At 42.5% G+C, this 26111-nt stretch overlaps 1 protein-coding gene across 1 annotated transcript; it reads right to left on the bottom strand.

The window, feature by feature from the left end:
* Positions 1–236: 236 nt before the first annotated feature.
* Positions 237–25720, bottom strand: LOC117547104 (E3 ubiquitin-protein ligase CBL-like; the record flags this gene model as incomplete). Its single annotated transcript, XM_034217600.1, is given in 10 exon segments — positions 237–335; positions 581–787; positions 7966–8097; positions 8516–8603; positions 9186–9323; positions 10639–10760; positions 10965–11121; positions 13337–13483; positions 17497–17744; positions 25035–25720. Coding segments are annotated over 10 exon segments (1473 nt in total), but the record flags the coding sequence as incomplete, so codon positions are not given.
* Positions 25721–26111: the final 391 nt, after the last annotated feature.

Raw genomic sequence — 26111 nt, 5'->3', positions numbered from 1 at the left:
ACAACACACACACACACACACACACACACACACACACACACACACACACACACACACACACACCACACACACACACACACACACACACACACACACACACACACACACACACACACACACACACACACACACACACACACACACACACACACACACACACACACACACACACACACACACACACAACATCGACACACACACACACACACACACAGCACACACACACACACACACACCTTGGCTGTTGCTCCCTGAGAGCTGCAGGGTCTCTGCAGGAGGTCGAGTCGGGGGGGCACCGGAGGCAGCTGAGACACTGGAGAGGGGGGGCGCTCCACCTGCAAACACACACACACATTTAGAGGTGTTATATGGTTAAATGTCAACACAGCAGCTAGATGACCAGACAAGGTGATTATAATCAACATTAGTGTGTGTGTGTGTGTGTGTGTGTGTCTCTTTGTGTGTCTCTGTGTGTGTGTGTGTGTGTGTGTGTATGACTGTGTGTCTCTTTGTGTGTCTCTGTGTGTGTGTATGAGTGTGTGAATGTGTGTGTGTGAATGTGTGTGTGTTGTCCTCCCACCTTGCTGCAGGCCAGCCTGCTCATGAGGAGATGTTCGTCCAATCGGTCGTCTTCTTCCTCCTCATTGGTCGCTGCCTCCGCTCTGCTGGACCCCTGGAAACCAGCGAAGGAAACCCCGCCAGACTTCGGGTGGAAGGGGTCGACCACGATGGGCTCCGTTCCTTTGATCTCACAGCGACAGAACGGACAGCCCTGACCCTCCGACTCCTGAAACACACACAGGAAGTAGTTAGTATTAATAATAATCCATTCCTTGCTAAATGAATGGATTCTGATATCCTGCTTATATTTTCTTTCTGTACATTTGTATTTTCCACATACAAAAACTCACCTCTTCAAACTGCCTTTAAATGTGCGATTTTAATGTGACTTTTATGTATTTGTTTGACCTCTCTGTCAAGCCACTTTGAGCACCTGTAAAAGCGCTTACAAAATAAATGTATTATTACATGTATATGTTTTACTTTATTAATGCCATCTTATTTCTCTTTGAGACGTTTACATCTTGGATTGTTTATTTCTAGTCTTTTCATTTCTCTAATGTTCAATCTCTCTTTTTATGCTGCAACGCAAACATTTCCCAAATTAGGATCAATAAAGTACTTCTCTTACCTTAAGGGGTTAGTAGTGTGTGTGATACAGTGTGTGCGATACTGTTGTGTGTGTGTGTGTGTGTGTGTGTGTGTGTGTGTGTGTGTGTGTGTGTGTGTGATACAGTGTGTGATACAGTGTGTGTCTGAGTGTGTGTGTGATACTGTGTGTGTGTGTGTGTGTGGGATACTGTGTGTGTGTGTGTGTGTGTGTGTGTGTGTGTGTGTGTGTGTGTGTGTGATACTGTGTGTGATACTGTGTGTGTGTGTGTGTGTGAGATACAGTGTGTGTGTGTGATAGTGTGTGTGATACTGTGTGTGTGTGTGTGATACTGTGTGTGTGTGTGGGATACTGTGTGTGTGCGATACAGTGTGTGTGTGTGTGTGTGTGTGTATGTATAGGTGTGTAGGTAGGTGTGTGTGTGTGATACTGTGTGTGTCTGAGTGTGTGTGATTGTGTGTGTGATACAGTGTGTGATACAGTGTGTGTCTGAGTGTGTGTGTGATACAGTGTGTGTGTGTGTGATACAGTGTGTGTGTGTGTGTGTGTGTGAGATACAGTGTGTGTGTGTGTGTGATACAGTGTGTGTCTGAGTGTGTGTGTGATACAGTGTGTGTGTGTGTGATACAGTGTGTGTGTGTGTGTGTGTGAGATACAGTGTGTGTGTGTGTGTGATACTGTGTGTGTGTGATACAGTGTGTGTGTGTGTGTGATACAGTGTGTGTGTGTGTGTGTGTGTGTGTGTGTGATACAGTGTGTGTGTAGGTGTGTGTGTGATACAGTGTGTGTGTGTAGGTGTGTGTGTGATACTGTGTGTGTGTGTGTGTGATACTGTGTGTGGGTGTGATACTGTGTGTGTGTGTGATACTGTGTGTGTGTGTTACTGTGTGTGTGTGTGTGTGTGTGTCAGCGGCGCCAGATTCATTTCAGAAGTGGGGGGGGCCAAAAAGTGCGTGTGTATGTGACATAGCCTACTTGCCAACCCTCACGATTTTCGCGGGAGACTCCCGTTTTCCTCCCGGGGTCATATTTATCCCGATTTCTGACTAAATCTGATTTGTTTCATTCTAACATAACGCACCAAATGTTACTGTTTCCACTCGGACTTCAATACAGCTACACCATTGTTTGGTTTCCATGGTAACGTGTCTCTTTAGTAGCGCGAGCAAATGAAAGTCTGAGAGGGTCTTCAGGAGGAAGATAGTCAGAGAAAACAGAACAAGAATGGACAACTCGACCCTCTGCTCACTCCTTTCCTGTACATTAAACTATACAGACCAGCCCACACATGACAGCGCAGTTGCTCATTCCATCTCTTCTTGTTTCCCGCTACGCTCTTGTTTGACAAGCTGAATGTTGACTGGTGTTTGACTGAAGTCAGCTCTGTGAAAAGTTCCAGTTATTAACTCGGTATTTACAAAGCTGTCATCTCCACATTTGGAGAAAGTTACAAGCCGTTTGACAGCATCACATCTGCATATTTCACAGAAGGCTCGTTTAGTGGTTTTGCAAATAATTAACCACTCTCTGTTTTTGTACCATTCTGCATTGAAGTACCTTCTCTTTGCCCAAATAAGCTTTTATTGGCCCGTCACAATGTCCCGACAACAAACCTCCATGCAGTCGGAACCAGCCTGTTTCGGTTCAACGATGCCGGCGGCGGCGGTTTTGACAGCCTCTGCGGCCGCAGAGCTGCTGCTGGGGTTCATCTGGCTGCGCTGGTTCTATGGTTGAAGGACCAGGCTCTGGAGTTGGTTCTATGGTTGAAGGACCAGGCTCCGGAGCTGGTTCTATGGTTGAAGGACCAGGCTCTGGAGCTGGTTCTATGGTTGAAGGACCAGGCTCCGGAGTTGGTTCTATGGTTGAAGGACCAGGCTCCGGAGCTGGTTCTATGGTTGAAGGACCAGGCTCCGGAGCTGGTTCTATGGTTGAAGGACCAGGCTCCGGAGCTGGTTCTATGGTTGAAGGACCAGGCTCCGGAGTTGGTTCTATGGTTGAAGGACCAGGCTCTGGAGCTGGTTCTATGGTTGAAGGACCAGGCTCCGGAGCTGGCTCTATGGTTGAAGGACCAGGCTCCGGAGCTGGCTCTATGGTTGAAGGACCAGGCTCCGGAGCTGGTTCTATGGTTGAAGGACCAGGCTCTGGAGCTGGTTCTATGGTTGAAGGACCAGGCTCCGGAGTTGGTTCTATGGTTGAAGGACCAGGCTCCGGAGTTGGTTCTATGGTTGAAGGACCAGGCTCCGGAGTTGGTTCTATGGTTGAAGGACCAGGCTCCGGAGTTGGTTCTATGGTTGAAGGACCAGGCTCCGGAGCTGGTTCTATGGTTGAAGGACCAGGCTCCGGAGTTGGTTCTATGGTTGAAGGACCAGGCTCCGGAGTTGGTTCTATGGTTGAAGGACCAGGCTCTGGAGTTGGTTCTATGGTTGAAGGACCAGGCTCTGGAGCTGGTTCTATGGTTGAAGGACCAGGCTCTGGAGCTGGCTCTATGGTTGAAGGTCCAGGCTCTGGAGTTGGTTCTATGGTTGAAGGACCAGGCTCTGGAGCTGGTTCTATGGTTGAAGGACCAGGCTCTGGAGCTGGCTCTATGGTTGAAGGTCCAGGCTCTGGAGTTGGTTCTATGGTTGAAGGACCAGGCTCTGGAGCTAGTTCTATGGTTGAAGGACCAGGCTCTGGAGCTGGCTCTATGGTTGAAGGACCAGGCTCCGGAGCTGGCTCTATGGTTGAAGGACCAGGCTCCGGAGCTGGTTCTATGGTTGAAGGACCAGGCTCCGGAGGTGGTTCTGTGGTTGAAGGACCAGGCTCCGGAGTTGTGGATGTCAGGGATGTGACATTCAAGTTGTTGAATTTCAGCTTAGTTTGACTGTATTTTGTTTTCTTATGCGCCGGTTCTTCTGACATGTTTGCAAGTTTATCTATCTAGGTTAACGGCTGACACACACTGAACAACGTAACACATAACGTAAACAACGTAACAAATAAACACATCTAAGCTTTGTTATTGGTTGTAATGTACATGGATACATTTGAATGGTGTGACAATGTCCTATTTGATTGGATTAAAATGTACATATTCTTCCTGTTATGTCTGCCTGCTGTATTTTACCTAATGCAAAGTGACCTGCTCCATCGAAATCAGTCGCATTGATCCGAAGACACATTTTGAGTTGTATACACTGTTGGAAAGAGGAGATTCCTAGCTTTCTAATGATATCAGGATTGTTTTTGTACTATATTAAGCAAAATATGTCACATTATATAATGACTGTCACCGAGTCATCATTTTGAGAAAAAGGCCTTAAAGTTTCCTCTTCTCTGGATCGATCTGATTGATTATTAGCGGAGCAAATGATCAAAGTAGTACGGAGGGAAGATATTTTCGTTTGGATTACTGGTCTGGGGGAAGCTCGAGAGTGTGTGAGTGTGTACCACGTGTGTGTTTGTGTATTTTTGCGTTTGTTTCCCGGGGAAAACTTTCAGGAGAAACCCCGGCTGTTGTTACGCCTGCTGTGACGTTAAGTTACTCCGTTCTCCGCTTGTAATTATGCCGAAGCTTCAAAGCTGTATTTATCATCTGAATTTGCCGAAACAAGTTTAATATTCTGAAAGCCAAGACTTTGTTTGTTTGAAATCAGATGAAAACAAACTGTAACGGACCCTGCGGTGTTATCTATGATTACTATGCCTTACATTCATAATGTCAGTGGAGGGAGGGGGAGCGGCGCTGTGGAAGAGCAGAGTGGTGAGTGAGAGGCCAGCTGTGTTCTTCCCTTTACAAGCTTCAAAAATGCCTGTAGCTAATGAGAGTGAATATAACAATCAACAATAACAAAATATACACAGCTAGATCAGATGGCGTTCTTTTTAGATGCGACTTTAGAGTAGAGGGGAATTATTGAAACGGGATGTGTTCAGGGTTCCGCGGCATCCGCTGCTGCGAAAATGTGGGGCAGGGCCGTAAAGTGGGGGGGGCCAATGGCCCCCCCGCTTCCGGCGCCCTTGGTGTGTGTGTGTGTGTGTGTGTGTGTGTGTGTGTGTGTGTGTGTGTGTGTGTGTGTGTGTGTGTGTGTGTGTGTGTGTGTGTGTGTGTGTGTGTGTGAGATTGTCATTGATATATTTCAGAGGTGGGAAGTAGTGGAGTACAAATACTTCGTTACTGTACTTAAGTACATTTTTCTGGTATCAGTACTTTACTCCACTACTTATTTTTCTGACCACTTTTTACTTTGACTTCTTACATGTTGAACACAAATACCTGTACTTTCTACTTCTTACATGTTGAACTCAAATACCTGTACTTTCTACTTCTTACATGTTGAACTCAAATACCTGTACTTTCTACTTCTTACATGTTGAACACAAATACCTGTACTTTCTACTTCTTACATGTTGAACACAAATACCTGTACTTTCTACTTCTCACATGTTGAACTCAAATACCTGTACTTTCTACTTCTTACATGTTGAACACAAATACCTGTACTTTCTACTTCTTACATGTTGAACACAAATACCTGTACTTTCTACTTCTTACATGTTGAACTCAAATACCTGTACTTTCTACTTCTTACATGTTGAACTCAAATACCTGTACTTTCTACTTCTTACATGTTGAACTCAAATACCTGTACTTTCTACTTCTCACATGTTGAACTCAAATACCTGTACTTTCTACTTCTCACATGTTGAACACAAATACCTGTACTTTCTACTTCTTACATGTTGAACACAAATACCTGTACTTTCTACTTCTTACATGTTGAACACAAATACCTGTACTTTCTACTTCTCACATGTTGAACTCAAATACCTGTACTTTCTACTTCTTACATGTTGAACTCAAATACCTGTACTTTCTACTTCTTACATGTTGAACACAAATACCTGTACTTTCTACTTCTCACATGTTGAACACAAATACCTGTACTTTCTACTTCTTACATGTTGAACTCAAATACCTGTACTTTCTACTTCTCACATGTTGAACTCAAATACCTGTACTTTCTACTTCTTACATGTTGAACTCAAATACCTGTACTTTCTACTTCTTACATGTTGAACACAAATACCTGTACTTTCTACTTCTCACATGTTGAACTCAAATACCTGTACTTTCTACTTCTTACATGTTGAACTCAAATACCTGTACTTTCTACTTCTTACATGTTGAACACAAATACCTGTACTTTCTACTTCTCACATGTTGAACTCAAATACCTGTACTTTCTACTTCTCACATGTTGAACTCAAATACCTGTACTTTCTACTTCTTACATGTTGAACTCAAATACCTGTACTTTCTACTTCTTACATGTTGAACACAAATACCTGTACTTTCTACTTCTTACATGTTGAACACAAATACCTGTACTTTCTACTTCTTACATGTTGAACACAAATACCTGTACTTTCTACTTCTTACATGTTGAACACAAATACCTGTACTTTCTACTTCTTACATGTTGAACTCAAATACCTGTACTTTCTACTTCTTACATGTTGAACACAAATACCTGTACTTTCTACTTCTTACATGTTGAACACAAATACCTGTACTTTCTACTTCTTACATGTTGAACTCAAATACCTGTACTTTCTACTTCTCTCATGTTGAACTCAAATACCTGTACTTTCTACTTCTCTCATGTTGAACTCAAATACCTGTACTTTCTACTTCTTACATGTTGAACTCAAATACCTGTACTTTCTACTTCTCTCATGTTGAACTCAAATACCTGTACTTTCTACTTCTTACATGTTGAACTCAAATACCTGTACTTTCTACTTCTTACATGTTGAACACAAATACCTGTACTTTCTACTTCTTACATGTTGAACTCAAATACCTGTACTTTCTACTTCTCACATGTTGAACACAAATACCTGTACTTTCTACTTCTTACATGTTGAACACAAATACCTGTACTTTCTACTTCTTACATGTTGAACACAAATACCTGTACTTTCTACTTCTTACATGTTGAACTCAAATACCTGTACTTTCTACTTCTCACATGTTGAACACAAATACCTGTACTTTCTACTTCTTACATGTTGAACTCAAATACCTGTACTTTCTACTTCTCACATGTTGAACTCAAATACCTGTACTTTCTACTTCTTACATGTTGAACACAAATACCTGTACTTTCTACTTCTTACATGTTGAACACAAATACCTGTACTTTCTACTTCTTACATGTTGAACTCAAATACCTGTACTTTCTACTTCTTACATGTTGAACTCAAATACTTGTACTTTCTACTTCTCTCATTTTCCAAACAGCTGGTTCCTTTAGTCTGAATGTGTGTTTGATGCGTGATCATTATTCTTTAGAGTCATTGCGTGCCTATTGATTTGAACACGATCCGTGTATCCATCATTTCCTGGTCTTCTCTAAAGAAGAGGGACCAATGGAAACGTTGTCATGTTGCCGTTGTTCAGCATGGAAACATTCATTAGCTAACAATGACATTATTGTTCTATTAATATAAAGGGAGGTCAGGTACTCTTTAAAACACCTACTAGTTATGGGTACTTTTTACTGAAGTACATTTCAAAGCCTCTTTACTTTTACTTGAGTAAAGAAGTTTAGTCAGTACTTCTACTTTCACCAGAGTATTTTTAAACACGAGTATCTGTACTTCTACTTGAGTAAAGGATGTGTGTACTTCTACTTGAGTAAAGGATGTGTGTACTTCTACTTGAGTAAAGGATGTGTGTACTTGTTCCCTCTCTACACTGTAGCTTTGTACAAATGACAATAAAAGCCTTGAAATCTTGAATGTTTTCTCACCTGCCAGGCGGTGAGACAGGAAGTGCACATCAAGTGTCTGCACGGCTCAATCTTCACGTCCTTGTCGTTTTCTGCGCAGATCTTACAGAGCTGGAACGTGGAACCCATTTCACAGTAAAGCTCGTACTGTTCCTGCAGAGGGAGAGGGAGAGGAGGCGTTTTATTTTGAAAGTATTGGTTGTTAACATTTACTATACAGATGTTGCACATTTCAGCACAATGATACCTCTTTTTAAAAGCAGCACAGCTCTTCAACTTTAAATGATATAAAAAAAATTAGAGCACCAAAGAGTAACTGTATCCTGGAGGCTTTTTTTTTCAAAATAAAAGCTCCAAGTCTTACTGTATCCTAACAATAAGCTAAGGAGGAGGCTTGTTTTTCAAAATAAAAGCTCCATAGAGTAACTGTATCCTAACAAATCCTTTTCAAAATAAAAGCTCCATAAATTAGCAGTGGAAGTTCAAAATAGAAGGACATTGAAATACTAAACATAAAGTACAAGATCTTTAAATTGAACTTACGTAAAGTACTTAGTTAAGGTCCACAAACCTGAGTAACTTTGATGTGGTCCTGTGGAGACGGCTCACAGAGACCCGTCAGGTCCGGGTTCTGAGCTCGACCGTCGGGGAACAGATAGCTGGAGAACACACACAAATATATAAAATACATAAAATATATACTGTATATAATATATTATATATGTAAAGCTGAGAGAAGCATTTCAGAATACTCAGTTCTTCATTTGCAAGACAAATCTAATAGTTAAAGGTCTGTTTTCTTTAAGGCCCACATTACTTCCCTTTGCAAAGCTGGATAAACCCTCTAACACCATATGCATTACATCTGTAGAGGATGACATCATCAAATAATACTTTGCAATCGGATTAAGAGTACTCACAAAACTGCGCACGTGGCATTTCCAGTTTAATCTAACCTTGATGTTGTTCCCTGACAAACCTTCCCCTTTTTAAGTTTAATTCTTATTATTTTTAACATGCATTCATCGCTTTAACGTCAGAGAGTTTTCCCTCGTGCAGAATATTCAATTTGTTTTTCTGGTAAAGTTTCATCTGCGGGATTCTCTAAGATATTAACAAACAACACAGCTTTCCGGAGTCATTGTGGCACTCTCATATATGTTTGGACCCATCATTAGTGTACTGATGTATCCTATAATGTGAGACTTGCTAAATTGTCTCTGTGCTGCAGTCGGACTCACAATCCCTCTCTGTATCCGTCGATGAGGGCCTGGAACAGGGGTTTGTTGTGAGGGATCGTCTGCAGGATGTTCCCGTCCGCCGTTACGTAGCCGATCGCCCACTGACCGAGCCGAGTGCAGCTCAGCCTGAAGATGTAGCTGAGGGAGGAGACGATCGAGAAAAACACATTACAAACATACCTACAAGTTAAGATCAGCAGGATAATCTCCAGATATTAACACCACGTTGTGATTTCTGAAGTAAAAAGCTAATGTTGGGCTATAAAGGAACTACAGCACGGTCACATGACTTCACGTCACCACCGCTAAGCTAAAGGCGGCTAATGTTGGGCTATAAAGGAACTACAGCACGGTCACATGACTTCACATCACCACCGCTAAGCTAAAGGCGGCTAATGTTGGGCTATGAAGGAACTACAGCACGGTCACATGACTTCACGTCACCACCGCTAAGCTAAAGGTAGCTAATGTTGGGCTATAAAGGAACTACAGCACGGTCACATGACTTCACATCACCACCGCTAAGCTAAAGGTAGCTAATGTTGGGCTATAAAGGAACTACAGCACGGTCACATGACTTCACGTCACCACCGCTAAGCTAAAGGTGGCTAATGTTGGGCTATAAAGGAACTACAGCATGGTCACATGACTTCACATCACCACCGCTAAGCTAAAGGTAGCTAATGTTGGGCTATAAAGGAACTACAGCACGGTCACATGACTTCACGTCACCACCGCTAAGCTAAAGGTGGCTAATGTTGGGCTATAAAGGAATGACAGCACGGTCACATGACTTCACGTCACCACCGCTAAGCTAAAGGCGGCTAATGTTGGGCTATAAAGGAACTTCAGCACGGTCACATGACTTCACGTCACCACCGCTAAGCTAAAGGTGGCTAATGTTGGGCTATAAAGGAACTACAGCACGGTCACATGACTTCACGTCACCACCGCTAAGCTTAAGGTTGCTAATGTTGGGCTATAAAGGAACTACAGCACGGTCACATGACTTCACGTCACCACCGCTAAGCTAAAGGCGGCTAATGTTGGGCTATAAAGGAACTACAGCTCGGTCACATGACTTCACGTCACCACCGCTAAGCTAAAGGCGGCTAATGTTGGGCTATAAAGGAACTACAGCACGGTCACATGACTTCACGTCTCCACCTGTAAGCTAAAGGCTAATGTTGGGCTATAAAGGAACTACAGCACGGTCACATGACTTCACGTCTCCACCTGTAAGCTAAAGGCTAATGTTGGGCTATAAAGGAACTACAGCACGGTCACATGACTTCACGTCCCTACCGCTAAGCTAAAGGCTAATGTTGGGCGTGATGACGTTCAGCCATCTCATTTAGACACTTGTTAGCAACCACAGTTTTTAAAGTCACCAGTGGGGTATTTACTCACGTGTTTTATGTCGTAATAATAGAATATTATTTTTGTTTCTCACCTGCCGGGTTTGTGTATGAATCTGTGCAGACGAGCCTTCACCTCGTCGTACGTCAAGAAGGCCATGTACCCGGGGTGAGTGACTGCCAGACTGTTCCAGTTCCTCAAAAGAGACGACCATGGCTACACACACACACACACACACACACACACACACACACAGAAAAGCTATAATGCCCAATTCCTATTTTAGGATGTCCAGAAGTCTACCAATTTAGTCATTTCAAAAAACGTAAACATGTATAAATGTGACAGGAAGAATGGATTCAGTGCTGAAATAGATAAACATTTTTTACAGATTGTCAGTGAGGGGTTCAAAGTGTTTACCTGGAAGAGGCGTGTGAAGATGTCGAACTCGAACACGGAGATGTAGTCGTTGCACGTCAGATCGATAGTGGACTTCAGAGCCATCGCCTCCAACCCCGAGCTGATGGGGTGAAACTCGTGGAGCGCCTGCCGAAACGTCCTCCAGGGAACGATGGTCCTGAAGGACATCAGAGGGGGGTTCAGGGTCAGTAGGAATTTATCATTACAGTCTGAATACCATGCATCGAAAAGTTAAAGCGATCAGACAGCAGGTAACAAGTTAAATTAAGCTTTCCGTTAAAAAACCCTGAACAATTTGTACACATTTTACTCAAACTTGACCTCATTGCATTAAAATGGTTATTAACAACTGCTTTTCCCACTTTTTAATGCATACATCCTGTGCTTTAAGTTTATTTTCAAATCTGGATCAGCTCTCGTTTTTAGAGATGTGGGTACGGAGGAAAAGAGAGAGGGTTTTATTTTCTGACACTTTGTGAGTCTCCTGACACCGGGGACACATATTGATGTAGAGAAGACATCACAAAGTGCATTTTGCATGACAGGTCCCCTTTAAATTACAATGTCCCTTAAAAAAACCCTGAACAATTTGTACACATTTTACTCAAACTTGACCTCATTGGATTAAAATTGTTAACTACGTTTCCCACTTTTTAATGTATACATCCTGTGCTTTACATTTCTTTAGTAGTTGTATGTTGGTCTATTATCAGGGGTGCATATAACTTTCTTAGTGAGGTACTCAGATGAGTACCAGGAGACAGTGTTTGCTACTCCAACTTGTGGCCCCACGCAAAGTTATGTGGGTGCTAGTGAGCTGCGAGCTGATTTTGCGCAGTTCTCCAGTGTGTGCGCGGGTAACACAAGTGACGGTACGCATTTCAGATGTTTGCCGCGCACGCGTACCAGTTATGTTATTATAGTGGCTCAGTCGGTAGGGGCTTGGACTGTGAGCCGTAGGGTTGCTGGTTCAAGTCCCCGACCAGACCTAAATATGGAGTGTGGACTGCTACTTGGAGAGGTCCCAGTTCACCTCCTGCCCTGCCGTGGTGCCCTTCAGCAAATCCTGAGCTTGATCAGTTCTGTTTTATTAATCATGTTTACTTTGCAAAATAAGTGTGTGAGGGTTTCCCCTGAACTATATCTGCATCTTGCACCATATGTTTTAAGTAAAAATGAAATAAACAATGTCGCAAAATCAGCTGTTTGTCCATCTGTCTCCAGACAGCGCACCTCTGAATAAATATTTCAACAATCATTGCATCAGAAAAAAAACCTGATTCGTCAGATGCAATGCATCATGGGATTGAAGATGATATCTAAACTCTTTATCTAACGCCTAACACTGCTTTCAACACGGATAAATAATCATAAAATACATCCAGTAACATCCATTGTCTGTTTATAAGCTTCATGAAGCCTCTGTTTTCCTAGGACAGCTTGTAAATCTTCTGAAATTGGTACGAACGCCTTGCAAAGTGTTTAAAAAGGTCTGGAGCTGAGCTTTATTAAGCCTTTGACGATAAAACTAACTGATATTCCGTTCTGGAGATATCCTTGTAAGAGTAAGAAAAACTCTAATCGACCTCCCAGAGTTAAAACGCCAACTTAAAGCTCACCTATCATGCTATATTTAGGCAATAGCACAGGTCTCTGATATATACAAATATATAAAAAACATGTCTATGAAGTGTTTTGCTCAAAATACCAAACAGATCACCCATTCTAGCCATGCCTCATATCCCTCTATTTCACTTCCTGTTTCTAAAGTGCAGATTTTTTTTTAAAAATGAGGGGGCTGAGCTCATGCGGGACCCGGCAGCTACTGTCTAAACTAAATGCTGCCGTGATGAAACGCCATATCATGGGTTATCAAGGATTCTCTCTGAAACAGTATGGAGCTCAAAGGCTTTCTCTCTTGCCGGTTATACCACAAGGTGAGTTCCTTTTTACTTCCTGCTTCTTCACACACATGCTCTCCAGTACAGGTTAGCTCTGAGTGTTAGCGATGCTAATGTAAACACCGACCATATTACGTCCAAAACAGTCGGGCATTGTTTCTGATAGCAACGTTTCTGATTGGGCCGTGGGTCCACATTTCAGATATTACGTCATATCGGACGCAAATCTGGATCAGCTCCGTTGTTCCCCGTTTTTAGAGATTTGGGTTCGGAGGAAAAGAGAGAGGGTTTTATTCTCTGACGCTGCGTGAGTTCCCCGACACACCGGGGACACATGTTTATGTATAACAGACATCACAAAGTGCATTTTGCATGATAGGTCCCCTTTAAAGTAATTGTTATTGTTTAATATGTGAAAAAGCACACTCAGGATTGCTTTTTTAAATGTGGAGCAATGACAATAAAACTGACTTGTCTCCGAAGGATCTCCTCCAGAACTCGGCAGCGTCGGCTTTGGTGATCCGGAAGTTGTCTCCCTGGAATAATCCGTTAGGAAAGATGGCTTTGAGCTCGGCCAGCATGTGGCTGAAGATCAGAGACAGTTTGGTGAGGTTCCTCCTGAGAGACGAAAGGAAACAGATATGTGTTAAAAAATACACTTCATCACTGACAGAACTCTGTAGAGCTGTGGTCAGAGCAGGGAAGTAACTAAGTACATTAACTCAGGTACTTTTACTTGAGGAACATTTTGAATGCAGGACTTTTACTGAAACAGAGTATTCCTACACTCTGGTACTCAAGTACAAGACCTGAGTACTTCTCTGATTAACCCAGCTTCCCCCAAATGTGTCCATATATACGCCGGGATCCTGAGTCGAGGCTAATCCTGTTGCTGTGGTCGTGTGTCCTGGATCCTCTATCCTGAGTTCTGGATCTGAGTCCTGGACTTTGAGTCGTGGCTGAACCTGTCTCTGTGGTCCTGCCTGACTCTAATCATACTACTTCCCTGATGGCTCCCACAGGATTGTTGACATCCTCGTGGATTCATCTTCTTCTTACAGACACATGCATTTCCTAATATTCGGTCTATATGATGTAAATGTATTATCTCTTCAATTTACACACGGCATCTATTGCACGTCTGTCCGTCCTGGGAGAGGGATCCCTCCTCTGTTGCTCTCCCTGAGGTTTCTCCCATGTTCCCTTTAAACTGTGGGTTTTCTCCGGAAGTGTTTCCTTGTACGATGTGAGTATGGGCTCAGAACAGTCTCATAATACACACATGCACACAGAAGGATTCAAACTTGTATTTCCGGGTCCATACTTGTGTTTTTCAAAGCACACACAAATGTATTCCGTTTCATATCCATGTAAATAAAATCCAAATACAGAAAAAAGTTTTACATGTGTATTTTTGATCCTCACTTATTAGTTTCCTGTTTGAATCTCCTGAACATGCAAACACAAACAGCTTTCTGTGCACGGATCGCTGTGCATTCGTGTGTGGGTTTTATGAGACTCCCCTGACGGTCAGCCGATTCGTACTTGTAATTTTTCTATCTATAGCCAATCAGATGTCTCCTTCATTCTAAGCCAATCACATGAGCGCGCCCACACGAGGGTAAGATTACTTCATATATGCATTTTGCGCAGTCCGGTCAGCTCGCTAAACAGAGGGCGGAGCATCAGGTGATCATGCAGAGCTGCGTGTCTCCATCAGACTCAGCAGCTGATCTGATCTCTCTCTCGCGTCCGGTTACGTTACACTTCACTCGCGTTTATGTCCATATTGATCAGATCCAGCTCTCCTGATCGGCCTTTATAGAGAGCACCGATCAAACTATTAAGAGTGAATATCGGCCAATAATGACCGGCGGGGCTCCCCCCTGAGGTCACTGTCTAGCACTGGCTTCGTAGTGCACTGATCGAGTAGGCTAAGCTAACCTGTAGCTGCTCCCTCCACACTCACAACAACTTCATACAGACATAAATAAAGCAGCTGTATTCGCCACACAGGAAACACACATTTAAAACGGGTTTGCCTGCCGTTTGTGTACACAAGCATTCATCAATGGTTTGGAAAGTGGCGCTGTACCTTAATAATATAAAGGCTTGTATTTGCGTGCATTTCCTGTTCGGAAAGTGGCGCTGTACTGAGAGTGGAGGGTGTCCTGAGATTAGCGCCTGCAGGCAGGCTCCATGCGAACGCAAGAAATCTACCCTCGTGGGGGCGCGCTCATGTGATTGGCTTAGAATTGAGGAGACATCTGATTGGCTATAGATAGAAATAATTACAAGTACGAATCGGCTGACCGTCAGGGGAGTCTCAAAAAACCCACACACGAATGCAAAGCGATCCGTGCACAGAGAGCGGGTTGTGTTTGCAGGTGCAGGGGATTTACACAGAAAACAAATATGTGAGGATCAAAAATACACATGTAAAACTTTTTTCTGTATTTGGATTTTATTTACATTTATATGAAACGGAATACATTTGTGTGTGCTTTGAAAAACACAAGTGTGGATCCGGAAATACAAGTGTGAATCCTTCTGTGTGCATGTGTGTATTATGAGACTGTTCTGAGCCCATATCTCACGCCTAGACTACTGCAACTGCCTCCTGGCTGGTCTACCTGCATGTGCCATCCGACCTCTGCAGCTCACCCAGAATGCAGCGGCTCGTCTGGTCTTCAACCTTCCTAAATGTTCCCACACCACTCCGCTCCTCCGCTCCCTTCACTGGCTTCCGGTAACTGCTAGAATCCACTTCAAGACACTGGTACTTGCTTACCATGCTGCGAATGGATCTGGCCCTTCCTACATCCAGGACATGGTTAAACCGTACACCCCAGCGCGTGCACTACGCTCTGCATCAGCCAAACGACTCGCTGCACCCTCGCTGCGAGGGGGACCCAAGTTCCCATCAGCAAAAACACGTGGGTTTGCTGTCCTGGCTCCAAGATGGTGGAATGAGCTCCCCATTGACATCAGGACGGCAGATAGCTTACACACCTTCCGGCGCAGACTGAAAACTCATCTCTTTCGACTCCACTTCGAGCGTTAGAACTATTAACGAAGCACTTATATACTAATAAAGGACTGGATTACCTAAAGCCAGTTGAGTAGCACTTGAAATGTTTTTGCTCTATGAAACCTGATGTACTTATATGATTCTGTTCTCTTCAAGGTTGTGTCTTCCTGGTCGAATGTACTTATTGTAAGTCGCTTTGGATAAAAGCGTCAGCTAAATGCAATGTAATGTAATATGTGAGGGTCTAAGGACAGAGGGTCTAAGGACAGAGGGTCTAAGGACAGAGGGTCTGAGGACAGAGGGTGTCGTATTGTCATACTGATATTCTGTACAAACTGTGAAGTCCACTGAGACAAATGTAACATTTGTGATATTGGGCTATAAATAAACATTGATTTATTCTACTTTTACTCAAGAACAAGATCTGAGTACTTCTACTTCTACTCAAAGATCTGAGTACTTCTACTCAAAGATCTGAGTACTTCTTCCCCTCTGGTTGAGGACGGATTTATTAGTGAATCTTAAAATAGTGTTTCTTGAGGAAATGAAATCAGAGGAAGGAAGGAGATCTGCTGACTGAAGACTTTCTGAGAAAAAGGAAGTGGGTCTGATTGCGAAAGTTTCATCATTTATCAGAAACATTTCAGTTGTTTTCTTCAGTTTGTGCACACGTCACTGATCTCATCTGAGCACGGAACGGTTTCAGAAACCTCAATGTTTAGATTAGTAGGTGGTGCATGAAGGAGGAAATGCGTCATATAGAAATGAGACATGTTTGCTTCTGTTTAAATACAGACACATATAAATAATAGTATAATTAGCAAAAACCATATTAGCCGATACTTATCTATAAATAAAGAGTCATTTTCTAATTCATTTTGAATCATTTTAAGAACTGGGCTGTGAGTTCTCCTTGTTTTTATTAATAATAAATAATAATAATAAATATACCTTGGTTGTGAGTTCTCCTCGTGCATAATAATAAATAATAACTTGAATTTATATAGTGCCTTTCATAACCTCAAGGTCGCTTTACAAAGAAACATATAAGGACAAGACATAAAACATAAAACGGGGCAGAAATGGAAGTGTAAGTGGGGGGGGGGGGGGGGGGGGGAGTGAGTTGATGTTGGAAGGCTTTGTTGAACAGATGAGTTTTCAGGGTTGATGTGAAGATGTTGAGAGTAGGGGCGTTGCGACACTGAAGGCACGGCCCCCGAAGGTGCGGAGGTGTGAAGGTGGAATGGAGAGCAGGCCGGAGTCTGAGGATGGAAGGGTGCGGGACGGGGGGTGGAGGAGATCTGTGAGGGACTGAGGGGAGAGGGCGTGGAGGGGCTTGGAGGTGAGGAGGAGGAGTTTGTAGGTGATGCGGGACTTGACCGGGAGCCAGTGGAGGTTGGAGAGAGTGGGGGTGATGTGCTGCCAGGGCTCGGTGCGTGTGAGGACCCTGGCAGCTGAGTTCTGGATGTACTGGAGCCGGTTCAGGGTTCTGCTGGGAACCCCGGACAGGAGTCCGTTACAATAGTCCAGGCGGGAGGTAATGAAACTATGAATTACATCCTCTCCTTGTTAATAATAATAACAACAACAACAACAGTACCTTGGCTGTGAGTTCTCCTCGTACATCCTCTCCTTGGCCTCCTTGAAGAGGCTCATGGTCTGCTTGGTCTTGTTGGTCAGGTTCTCCATCACCACCCTGAAGTACTCGTTCTCCCCCAGGACCTCCATCTTGCCCTCGTATCGGGACAGCACGGTGCGGAGGTGCTGGTACGTGTCGGGCAGGAGGTCCAGGATGTAGGGCGGGCTGTTCTTCAGCGCCACCTTCGGGTTCTGGCACAGACGCACCACCTGTAAAGGGAAACAGGACATTTATTTATCCCGGATAATGGGTTTCAGGACAGTTGCTGTATTTTACAAGTTAAATTAAACCCACCACCTGCACAGCAAAACAGATCCAGAATAACGTATTAATCCCAGAGGAGAGAGAGTTAGTGTTGGGACCAGGGGGTCACAGGTTCAAACCCCACTGCAGTCAGCATGTCGTTGTGTCCCTGAGTCCCTTCACCCCAAATTGCTCCTGTGGGGATTGCCCACAGTACTGAGTATGTAAGTCTATTTCGATAAAAGCCACTAACAAGTGACATGTAATGTAATGTTTCTCAATGTCGAGGACGCTTGCTTGGTAGGACATGTCTTCCGAGTCAGGTCCTTCAGAAGCGAGGCAAGAATCCTTCCTAGCCTCGGAAAACGAAGAATGGTGGAACAGGCTAACAGGTGTGCGTCCTATGCGAGGCCCCGCCTTAAATGGAGCGCGATTTCCGCCAACGGTTTTGGAGATTGGTCCGTGCGCAAAGCATTGTGGGGATTTTAAGACCGCGGAGGATACACATGTGCAGCCTCGAAATTTCCCGCAGCGAAGTACGCCGGCCTCGGTAGAATTCCAAGTATGCTGGACATTGGAGCAGTCCTTCGGTGGGACTCGATGACGTAGCATCCTTAAAATAGTGGCTCTGGAGCATCCTTCCTCGACATTGAGAAACACCCAGAGTACAGTTGCCCCATTTAAAAGATTAAATTAACTTAAAAAGATTTTTACAAACAGAGAGAAGTTGAAATATAAATGTGCACGTTGTACTACAGTAAATAACAATAAATATGTAAAAATGAATATTAAAAATGTATCATTCCCCGGGGGAAAGTGGGTCGCGGGACAGTCGCTTACATTTTGTAATAAAATTAAATGAAAAATTAAATAACATAAGAAGTTAAAGGGAAAGTGTTGAATATAAAATACAAATTAAAAACTATTTATGCAAATATAGGAAGATGGGAGAAAAAATAAAAAAAAATAAAATACAAATATTCCTCAAATCATAACAAGTTAAAGTAAAAAGGTGCAATAAAAAAAGTACTAAATAATAAGTACACGACCATAAGAAATTAAAGTAGAAATGTCCAATATAAATAATATGTTTTATTTTAAAGGCCAGAGTAAAAAGGAGGAATAATATAAAAAACACAAGAAAATACAAATACAAAATATATTAAATATTTATTTTGACATAAGAAGTTAAATTAAAGATATGCACATTGTACAATACATAACACAAATGTAACATGTGTTTATTATAATATAAACAGTAGTGTTTTAGCATTAACATGACTCAGCATTTCCCTTTGCTCAAGTCAGGGTTTTTTTTGCGTGTTTTTCGTTTTCAACCTGAAGAGATTTTAGTACTATGTGTTAAAGGGGACCTATCATGCAAAATGCACTTTGTGATGTCTTCTCTACATCACCATGTGTCCCCAGTGTGTCGGGGAACTCACGCAGCGTCAGAAAACAAACCCCTCTCTCTTTTCCTCCGTACCCAAATCTCTAAAAACGGGGAAACAACGGAGCTGATCCAGATTTGCGTCCGATATGACGTAATATCTGAAATGTGGACCCACGGCCCAATCAGAAACGTTGCTATCAGAAACAATGCCCGACTGTTTTGGACGTAATATGGTCGGTGTTTACATTAGCATTGCTAACACTCAGAGCTAACCTGTACTGGAGAGCATGTGTGTGAAGAAGCAGGAAGTAAAAAGGAACTCACCTTGTGGTATAACCGACAAGAGAGAAAGCCTTTGAGCTCTTACTCAGGGCTCGACATTATAAATGGCCCGCTGGCCCGGAAGCACTATTTAGACACCCGGGCAGCATAACGTACTTTCCACTTGCCCGCTCGGGCCACTGTAAATATTGTTTTAAAAAAAATGTTTTTGACTAGCAATTTAGTTAAATTGTTTCGTTTATTAACGCTACAACATAGCGTTTCGTGAGTCGCTTGTCATTGTTGGGTGAAAAGCAAACAGCTGTTTGCTGCGGATCGCAGCGCGAGCAGGCTCCCGTGAGCGGGAGCGCGCTCCTTCACTACAGACTATCGCGCCACCTAACCATTCGCCAAAATGTTTTTAATACCAGCGGTAACCGGCCAAGCGCCGGGCAAAAAACGATCTTCAAATAAAAGAAAGTCACCGGAGGAGTTAAAGGAGAGTGACAGGGAGCATGAGAAGAAGAGGGAGAGAACGTTTCAGCTTGATCTTTCTTAATCTCTTTCATTTTTTGTAAAGCACTTTGAATTGCCTTGTGTTGAAAAGTGCTATATAAATAAACTTGCCTTGCCTTGATCGATGGAGTTGGCTGCAGTGACGCATCTTAAAACCCTTTTATAATCTATCGATTAGATTTACGATTAGAAAACTATAAAAGTAGGGTAGACATGTGGAGATTATCCGGCTGAACAAAACGTGCATTTATCAAACAGGTTAGTTTTCCACAGACCTTATTTCCAGCTATTTTCCAAAACCCTGTGGAGAAATCCCATTGCTTTCTGTGGAGGGAACCAGCAGCTTACTTCCTGGTTTTAGGACGCGTCACTGGCTGCACCTCTCAATATGATGCAATATAAACAAGGTCTTCTGTCGGATCTGTACATCAATGCCGACCTATGCTGACAAGTGAGTGAAGAGTAGGGTTGGGAACCGAAACTCGGTTCCAGATGAGAACCGATAAGAAAATGCCGGGTACCGGGTACCCATACAAAATACACAATTTCGGTTCTGCTTAACGGTTCCTAAACGCGGTAGACCCTGTATTCCAGCGGGTCCGTCTGCACCGCGGTGCTGCGGTGACCCGGTGGAATACAGGGCGGACCTGGAGAATCACAGAACGGCCGGTCGTCAGCGGGCCGTTGACGGCCGGCTCGGTACGCTGACGGCCGGCACCCCCCTTCATTTTTTTAAACGGCATCATATAAATTGCGCTGACAGGCGACAGAGGTCCACAGTTGCCCCGCAGCGATGCTTCCCCGCCCTCCCGTAGACATTTCACGAGCTCAGTCACTTCATAACACCAAAGATAGGTCGCGGTAAACACTCTGAAGTGAGGCTCCACTACACTAAAAAAGAAAAGGCAAAGTGTAATGCCTGTTAATAGCTTGCCACAGGCATAGGAGCTCAGTTAAAATAAAGCACAGCTATTGTGCAATACATTTGTATTGCATGTATATTTTTTAGTAACAATTTCAGTTAAAGCTTTTAAGAATAAATATATTTTTGTTATCTAAACGTTTGACCTCTTTATTTTACAATTTTGGAATCGAAACGGGGAATCGATAAGAACCGGAATCGATAAGCAGAACCGGAATCGAAATCGGAATCGATACATTTCAAACGATACCCATCCCTAGTGAAGAGTAGACAATATAAAGGTATTGGCGAAATGTCCCAGCAGTTTAATGAAGGTTCTAATCTAATCAATTACATAGTCATTACATGTCTAACTCCTAATGACAGGAAGGCAGAAAGTGCATTATACAAATAATAATACTCATAATAATAGCAGACATTTTTTAACAATGACCACAATATAATTATTTTAATAAACCAAATATAAACAATTGAGGAAAATGAGGAAGAACTGATTGTTCAAATGTTGTAATAATGTAGTTAGTGCATAAATTACTATTGCAACAAATGTGTTAATTTTCTTCATTATTAGTCGATTTATTTTGGACGAATGCTCCGGGGTACAATGGTGGGGCCAGCGGCTTTTTACCCTTAATGTCTACCCCTGTCTTACTGTTTCAGAGAGAACCCTTGATAATCCATGATATGGCGTTTCATCACGGCAGCATTTAGTTTAGACAGTAGCTGCCGGGTCCCGCATGAGCTCAGCCCCCTCCTCTTTAAAGCTTTATCCCCAAATCAGCTCTTTAGAAACAGGAAGTGGAATAGAGGGATATGAGGCATGGCTAGAATGATCTGTTTGGTGTTTGGAGCAAAACACTTCATAGACATGTTTTTTATATATTTGTATATATCTGAGACCTGTGCTGTTGCCTACAGATAGCACGATAGGTGACCTTTAAAGGATGTTTTTATAAAGCACTTTCCTGGTTGTTAGAGGTGCTGTTTAAATAAAAAGAGGCGTGTTCATGTTTGCTTTACAACGTGACATTTTATAACATGTCTTGTTTGCTTCAGGGACTAAAGGGAACTGAGTGGAGGAGATGGGGTCTGGAAAACGACATGATAAGAAGAATATTCTTGGATTTAAAACAAATGTATGCAACGATTACACAACTGTTTGAATATAATCTATCTAATCCATATTTAATGCATGGTAATAAACACTGCAGTCAAACTGAACTTTACGCGCTAAGAGGAAGCCTATGACTGGAGGATTTACAAAAACAAACAGTTTGAATACGTCCCACAGTAAAGGGGGTCAGTGAACGCCACATGATCACACTGCAGGTGTAAATGAAGCTTTACAACCACATCTCTGCACAACATAGTTAGGCACTGAGTTTCTACACCACTTAGTGCATGTCAATGGTCTGCAGAGGCTAGAATCAGTGTGTGGATTCTTTGTGTGTGTTTTACTAGCTTGTGTATGTTATTTTAAACTCCGTCTGATCTGATAACCGCCTCTCGTTTCCTCCAGTCCTTCTGAATGCATCTTTTAAACTCTCTTCATCTTCTTGTCCTCTCCTGTCTGATCAGATTAGATCGAGGAGACGATAAATAAAAGTGACAGGCGGCAATGGAAACACACACACACACACACACACTGACTTATAGACACACACACACACACAGACACACACACAGACTTACAGACAGACAGACAGACAGCCACACACACACACACACACACAGACTTACAGACACACACACACAGACTCACACACACACAGACTTACAGACACACACACACACACTGACAGACAGACAGACAGACAGACAGACAGACAGACAGACAGACAGACACACACACACACACTGACTTACAGACACACACACACACACACACTGACAGACAGACAGACAGCCACACACACACACACACACACAGACTTACAGACACACACACACACACAGACTCACACACAGACTTACAGACACACACACACACACTGACAGACAGACAGACAGACAGACAGACAGACACACACACACACTGACTTACAGACACACACACACACACACACACACAGACTTACAGACACACAGACTTACAGACACACACACACACACACACACACACACACAGACTTACAGACACACACACACACTGACAGACAGACACACTGACTGACAGACAGACAGACAGACAGACAGACACACACACACACACACAGACAGACAGACACACACACTGACTGACAGACAGACACACACACTGACAGACACACACACACACACTGACTGACAGACACACACACTCTTATACGTTTGGTTTATAATGGTGAATACATTAACACAGTAAGAGGAAGTAAGCGGTAAAAATAAAAAGGAGCGAATAAATAACATATTTTCAAACGGCTTAAAAGTATATTATTAAAACTAAAATGGCAAATAAAACACGCAGTATATCTGAATTGAACAAGATCAATTCATTAATCCGACCTATTCAACGTGCATTCTTCACATCTGTTTGGCATTAATACTTACACTGTATATTCAAAGCAATCATCTATTCTTCAGTATTAATATAATTTAAAATAGTATTACACACTTCTGTATATATTGAAATATATACATCATTTAATATTTCACTTTAACTTCTCTGATTATGTCGATATTTCTATTTTATGTTTGAAATAAAGCAACGTTATTTTGACTCTGAAATATAATACAATGTTTATTAAATATAATCCACTCTCTTTTACGCTGTGATATGTCTTAATGTGTGTACAAGTAGTCAGATAAATATACACTTACAAGCTTAATGATGTTCAGGGAATATCATCGTCAGATCACAAACAGGACATGGATGGTAGATTTTAGTTTAATGCTACGTGGCTAATTCACTATACAGGACCCCACTTAAGTAATGATTAAGGGACATTATAGAACTCCAATTTAAGGGGTTTTATCTCTTTTCATACAGAAATAATGCAAACAAATATGCAGAGATATCAGAGTCAGGTTTAAGTAAGCTTGGTGGAAACAGTAAGAGGAAGTAGGAGGAAAGAAAAGCAGCGAATGTTTGCATTAATTAGAACTATTAAACGTCACGTTGGCGTTATTTAAATAGATGAGTCTGATCAGCAGTGGTGGATTTTAACCAAGTAGTTTAAATGTCATTCTTTACTCTTCTACATGAACCCGGCCGCTTCAAACATGTGTTTGCTCATACAGACATAAAGAAGAAGGAAGTTAACTTTGTTTCTGCTGCAAAACAACTGATAACTGACCTTACACCCGTTTTCACTTCCATGTCTTTTATAACATCAACACCAAGTATATATTTACTCATGTATTTAAGTATCTGACAGCTGGGGTTACTTTACATATTAACATTTCTGTACCGTTTATATTATTGTTGATGTTATATGTGATCTGTAGATTGACCTGCTTTACAGTGAACACCTTGGCTGCGTGTTGGGATGCTCTCTGTGTTTGTCCCTCACAGCAGCTCACCCTGTCACTCACTTCCACCATGTTTAGGCTTTATTGGAGCATTATTTGCGGTGCCTTGTTCATGAGTGACTGAGTGAGTTGTAAGTGTAGTGTTTCTACTTTGACCTAAGGAGACCTGAAGACTCGGTGCATGTGTCCATCCATAATAATGATAAAAACCTCCATGTTTAGTGTTTTTCCCAGTACTGTATTCCCAGTACCTTAACCACGAGTATCCAGCCCTTCTAATATTGTATTACCAGTACCTTTATATTCCCAGTACCTCATAATAAAAAAGATAAGATAATAAGTACTTTATTGATCCATAAATCCATGATGTTCTGATCCATGAGTTTCCATCACCTCTAACATTATATTCACAGTATTCCCAGTACATTATCCACTAGTTTCCAACATTATATTCCCAGTATCAGCATGATAGGTCCACTTTAACCAATAGTTTCCAGTACTTCTAACATATTATACTCCCAGTACCTTAACCCTGAGTCCATCACCTCCAACATAATATATTCACAGTATTGCCAGTATCTGCCAGGATTTTTAACATCATATACCCAGTATCCCTGTACCTTAACCATTAGTTTCCAGCAGTTTTAACATTATATATTCCCAGTATCTTATACATACATTTCCATCACCTCTCACATGATATATTCCCAGTACCTTATCCATGAGTTTCCAACACTTCTCCACCATCTTCTTCTCCACCACTGCGGGCTGTTGCAGAGGCTGCTGCGGCTGAAAAGCGTCCTTCATCAGCCCGATAAATCCGGCTCCTCTGCGGGGGTTTCCGGCCATTTCCCCCGTCGATGAGGCCTCAAAACCGGGGAGAATAAACCTGACACGTCACTAAACAAGAACCAGAGCTGCTTCTCCCTCGCTAACACGTCATAATATCTGGCAGTTTGAACAAGCTAACATGCTAGCTGACATGCTACATCTGGAGGAGGAAAAAAAAAAAGCCTCTTGTTTAGTTTCCTGTCGCGAAATAAAGGGTTTAATTCATTCTCTCTGTGGGGGAGAATCTTCTGCCGGGGAAGAGACACCTCCTCCGGGGAAGAGACGCTTATAATCCCCAGAGAAATGAACCCGGCTTATAATAAAACTCCGGTTGTTAATAACGCCTCTCGATCAACAAACAGGTTGAGCAGCAGCCAACGGACCCGGATATCCGGCAAAGGCCTTCAACATAAAAGAGTCGCAAATAAGGTGTATTGCCAAAGTAGGTTTACATATAGGAGCCTTGGAAGGTTCCTCATTTCTCTAAATGCCTGCTGCTTCCCCTCCTCTCTCCTCGGTTCCCCTCCTCGACTCCTCCGCTCGCATCTCCTGTGGGCGGGACTAAGACAGGATGACAGCAGTCGAGGAGGGGAATGAGAGAAAAGAGAAACCTTCTTAGTGCATAAAATATGGTGCATAAACACAGTTAAAGAAGATAGACAAGGAGCATAAAATGCAACTATTCAAGTGATTAAAATATTGCAAAATTGACATTAAATATGGATGAAAAATAGATATACGCTGTAAAAAAATATACAAAATATCAAGTTACAATGTGCAATGTGTTCGTAGGTTTTTTTAAAATATATTCATTGCTCTCGGGATGTTAAGAGCATTCCATGGAATACAACAAGTGTTTCTGAAGTGAATTACCTACCCCACCTTTAATGTAATATAGAGTCGATGATGTGTCTGAGGGTTAGTGGGGGTCTTGTTGATGAGGCCGGTAGCGGTGATGTG

This window comes from Gymnodraco acuticeps, unplaced genomic scaffold, assembly GCF_902827175.1.
Source record: "Gymnodraco acuticeps unplaced genomic scaffold, fGymAcu1.1, whole genome shotgun sequence".
Classification (NCBI taxonomy): Eukaryota; Metazoa; Chordata; class Actinopteri; order Perciformes; family Bathydraconidae; genus Gymnodraco; species Gymnodraco acuticeps.
This window is presented reverse-complemented; position numbering and strand designations above follow the sequence as displayed.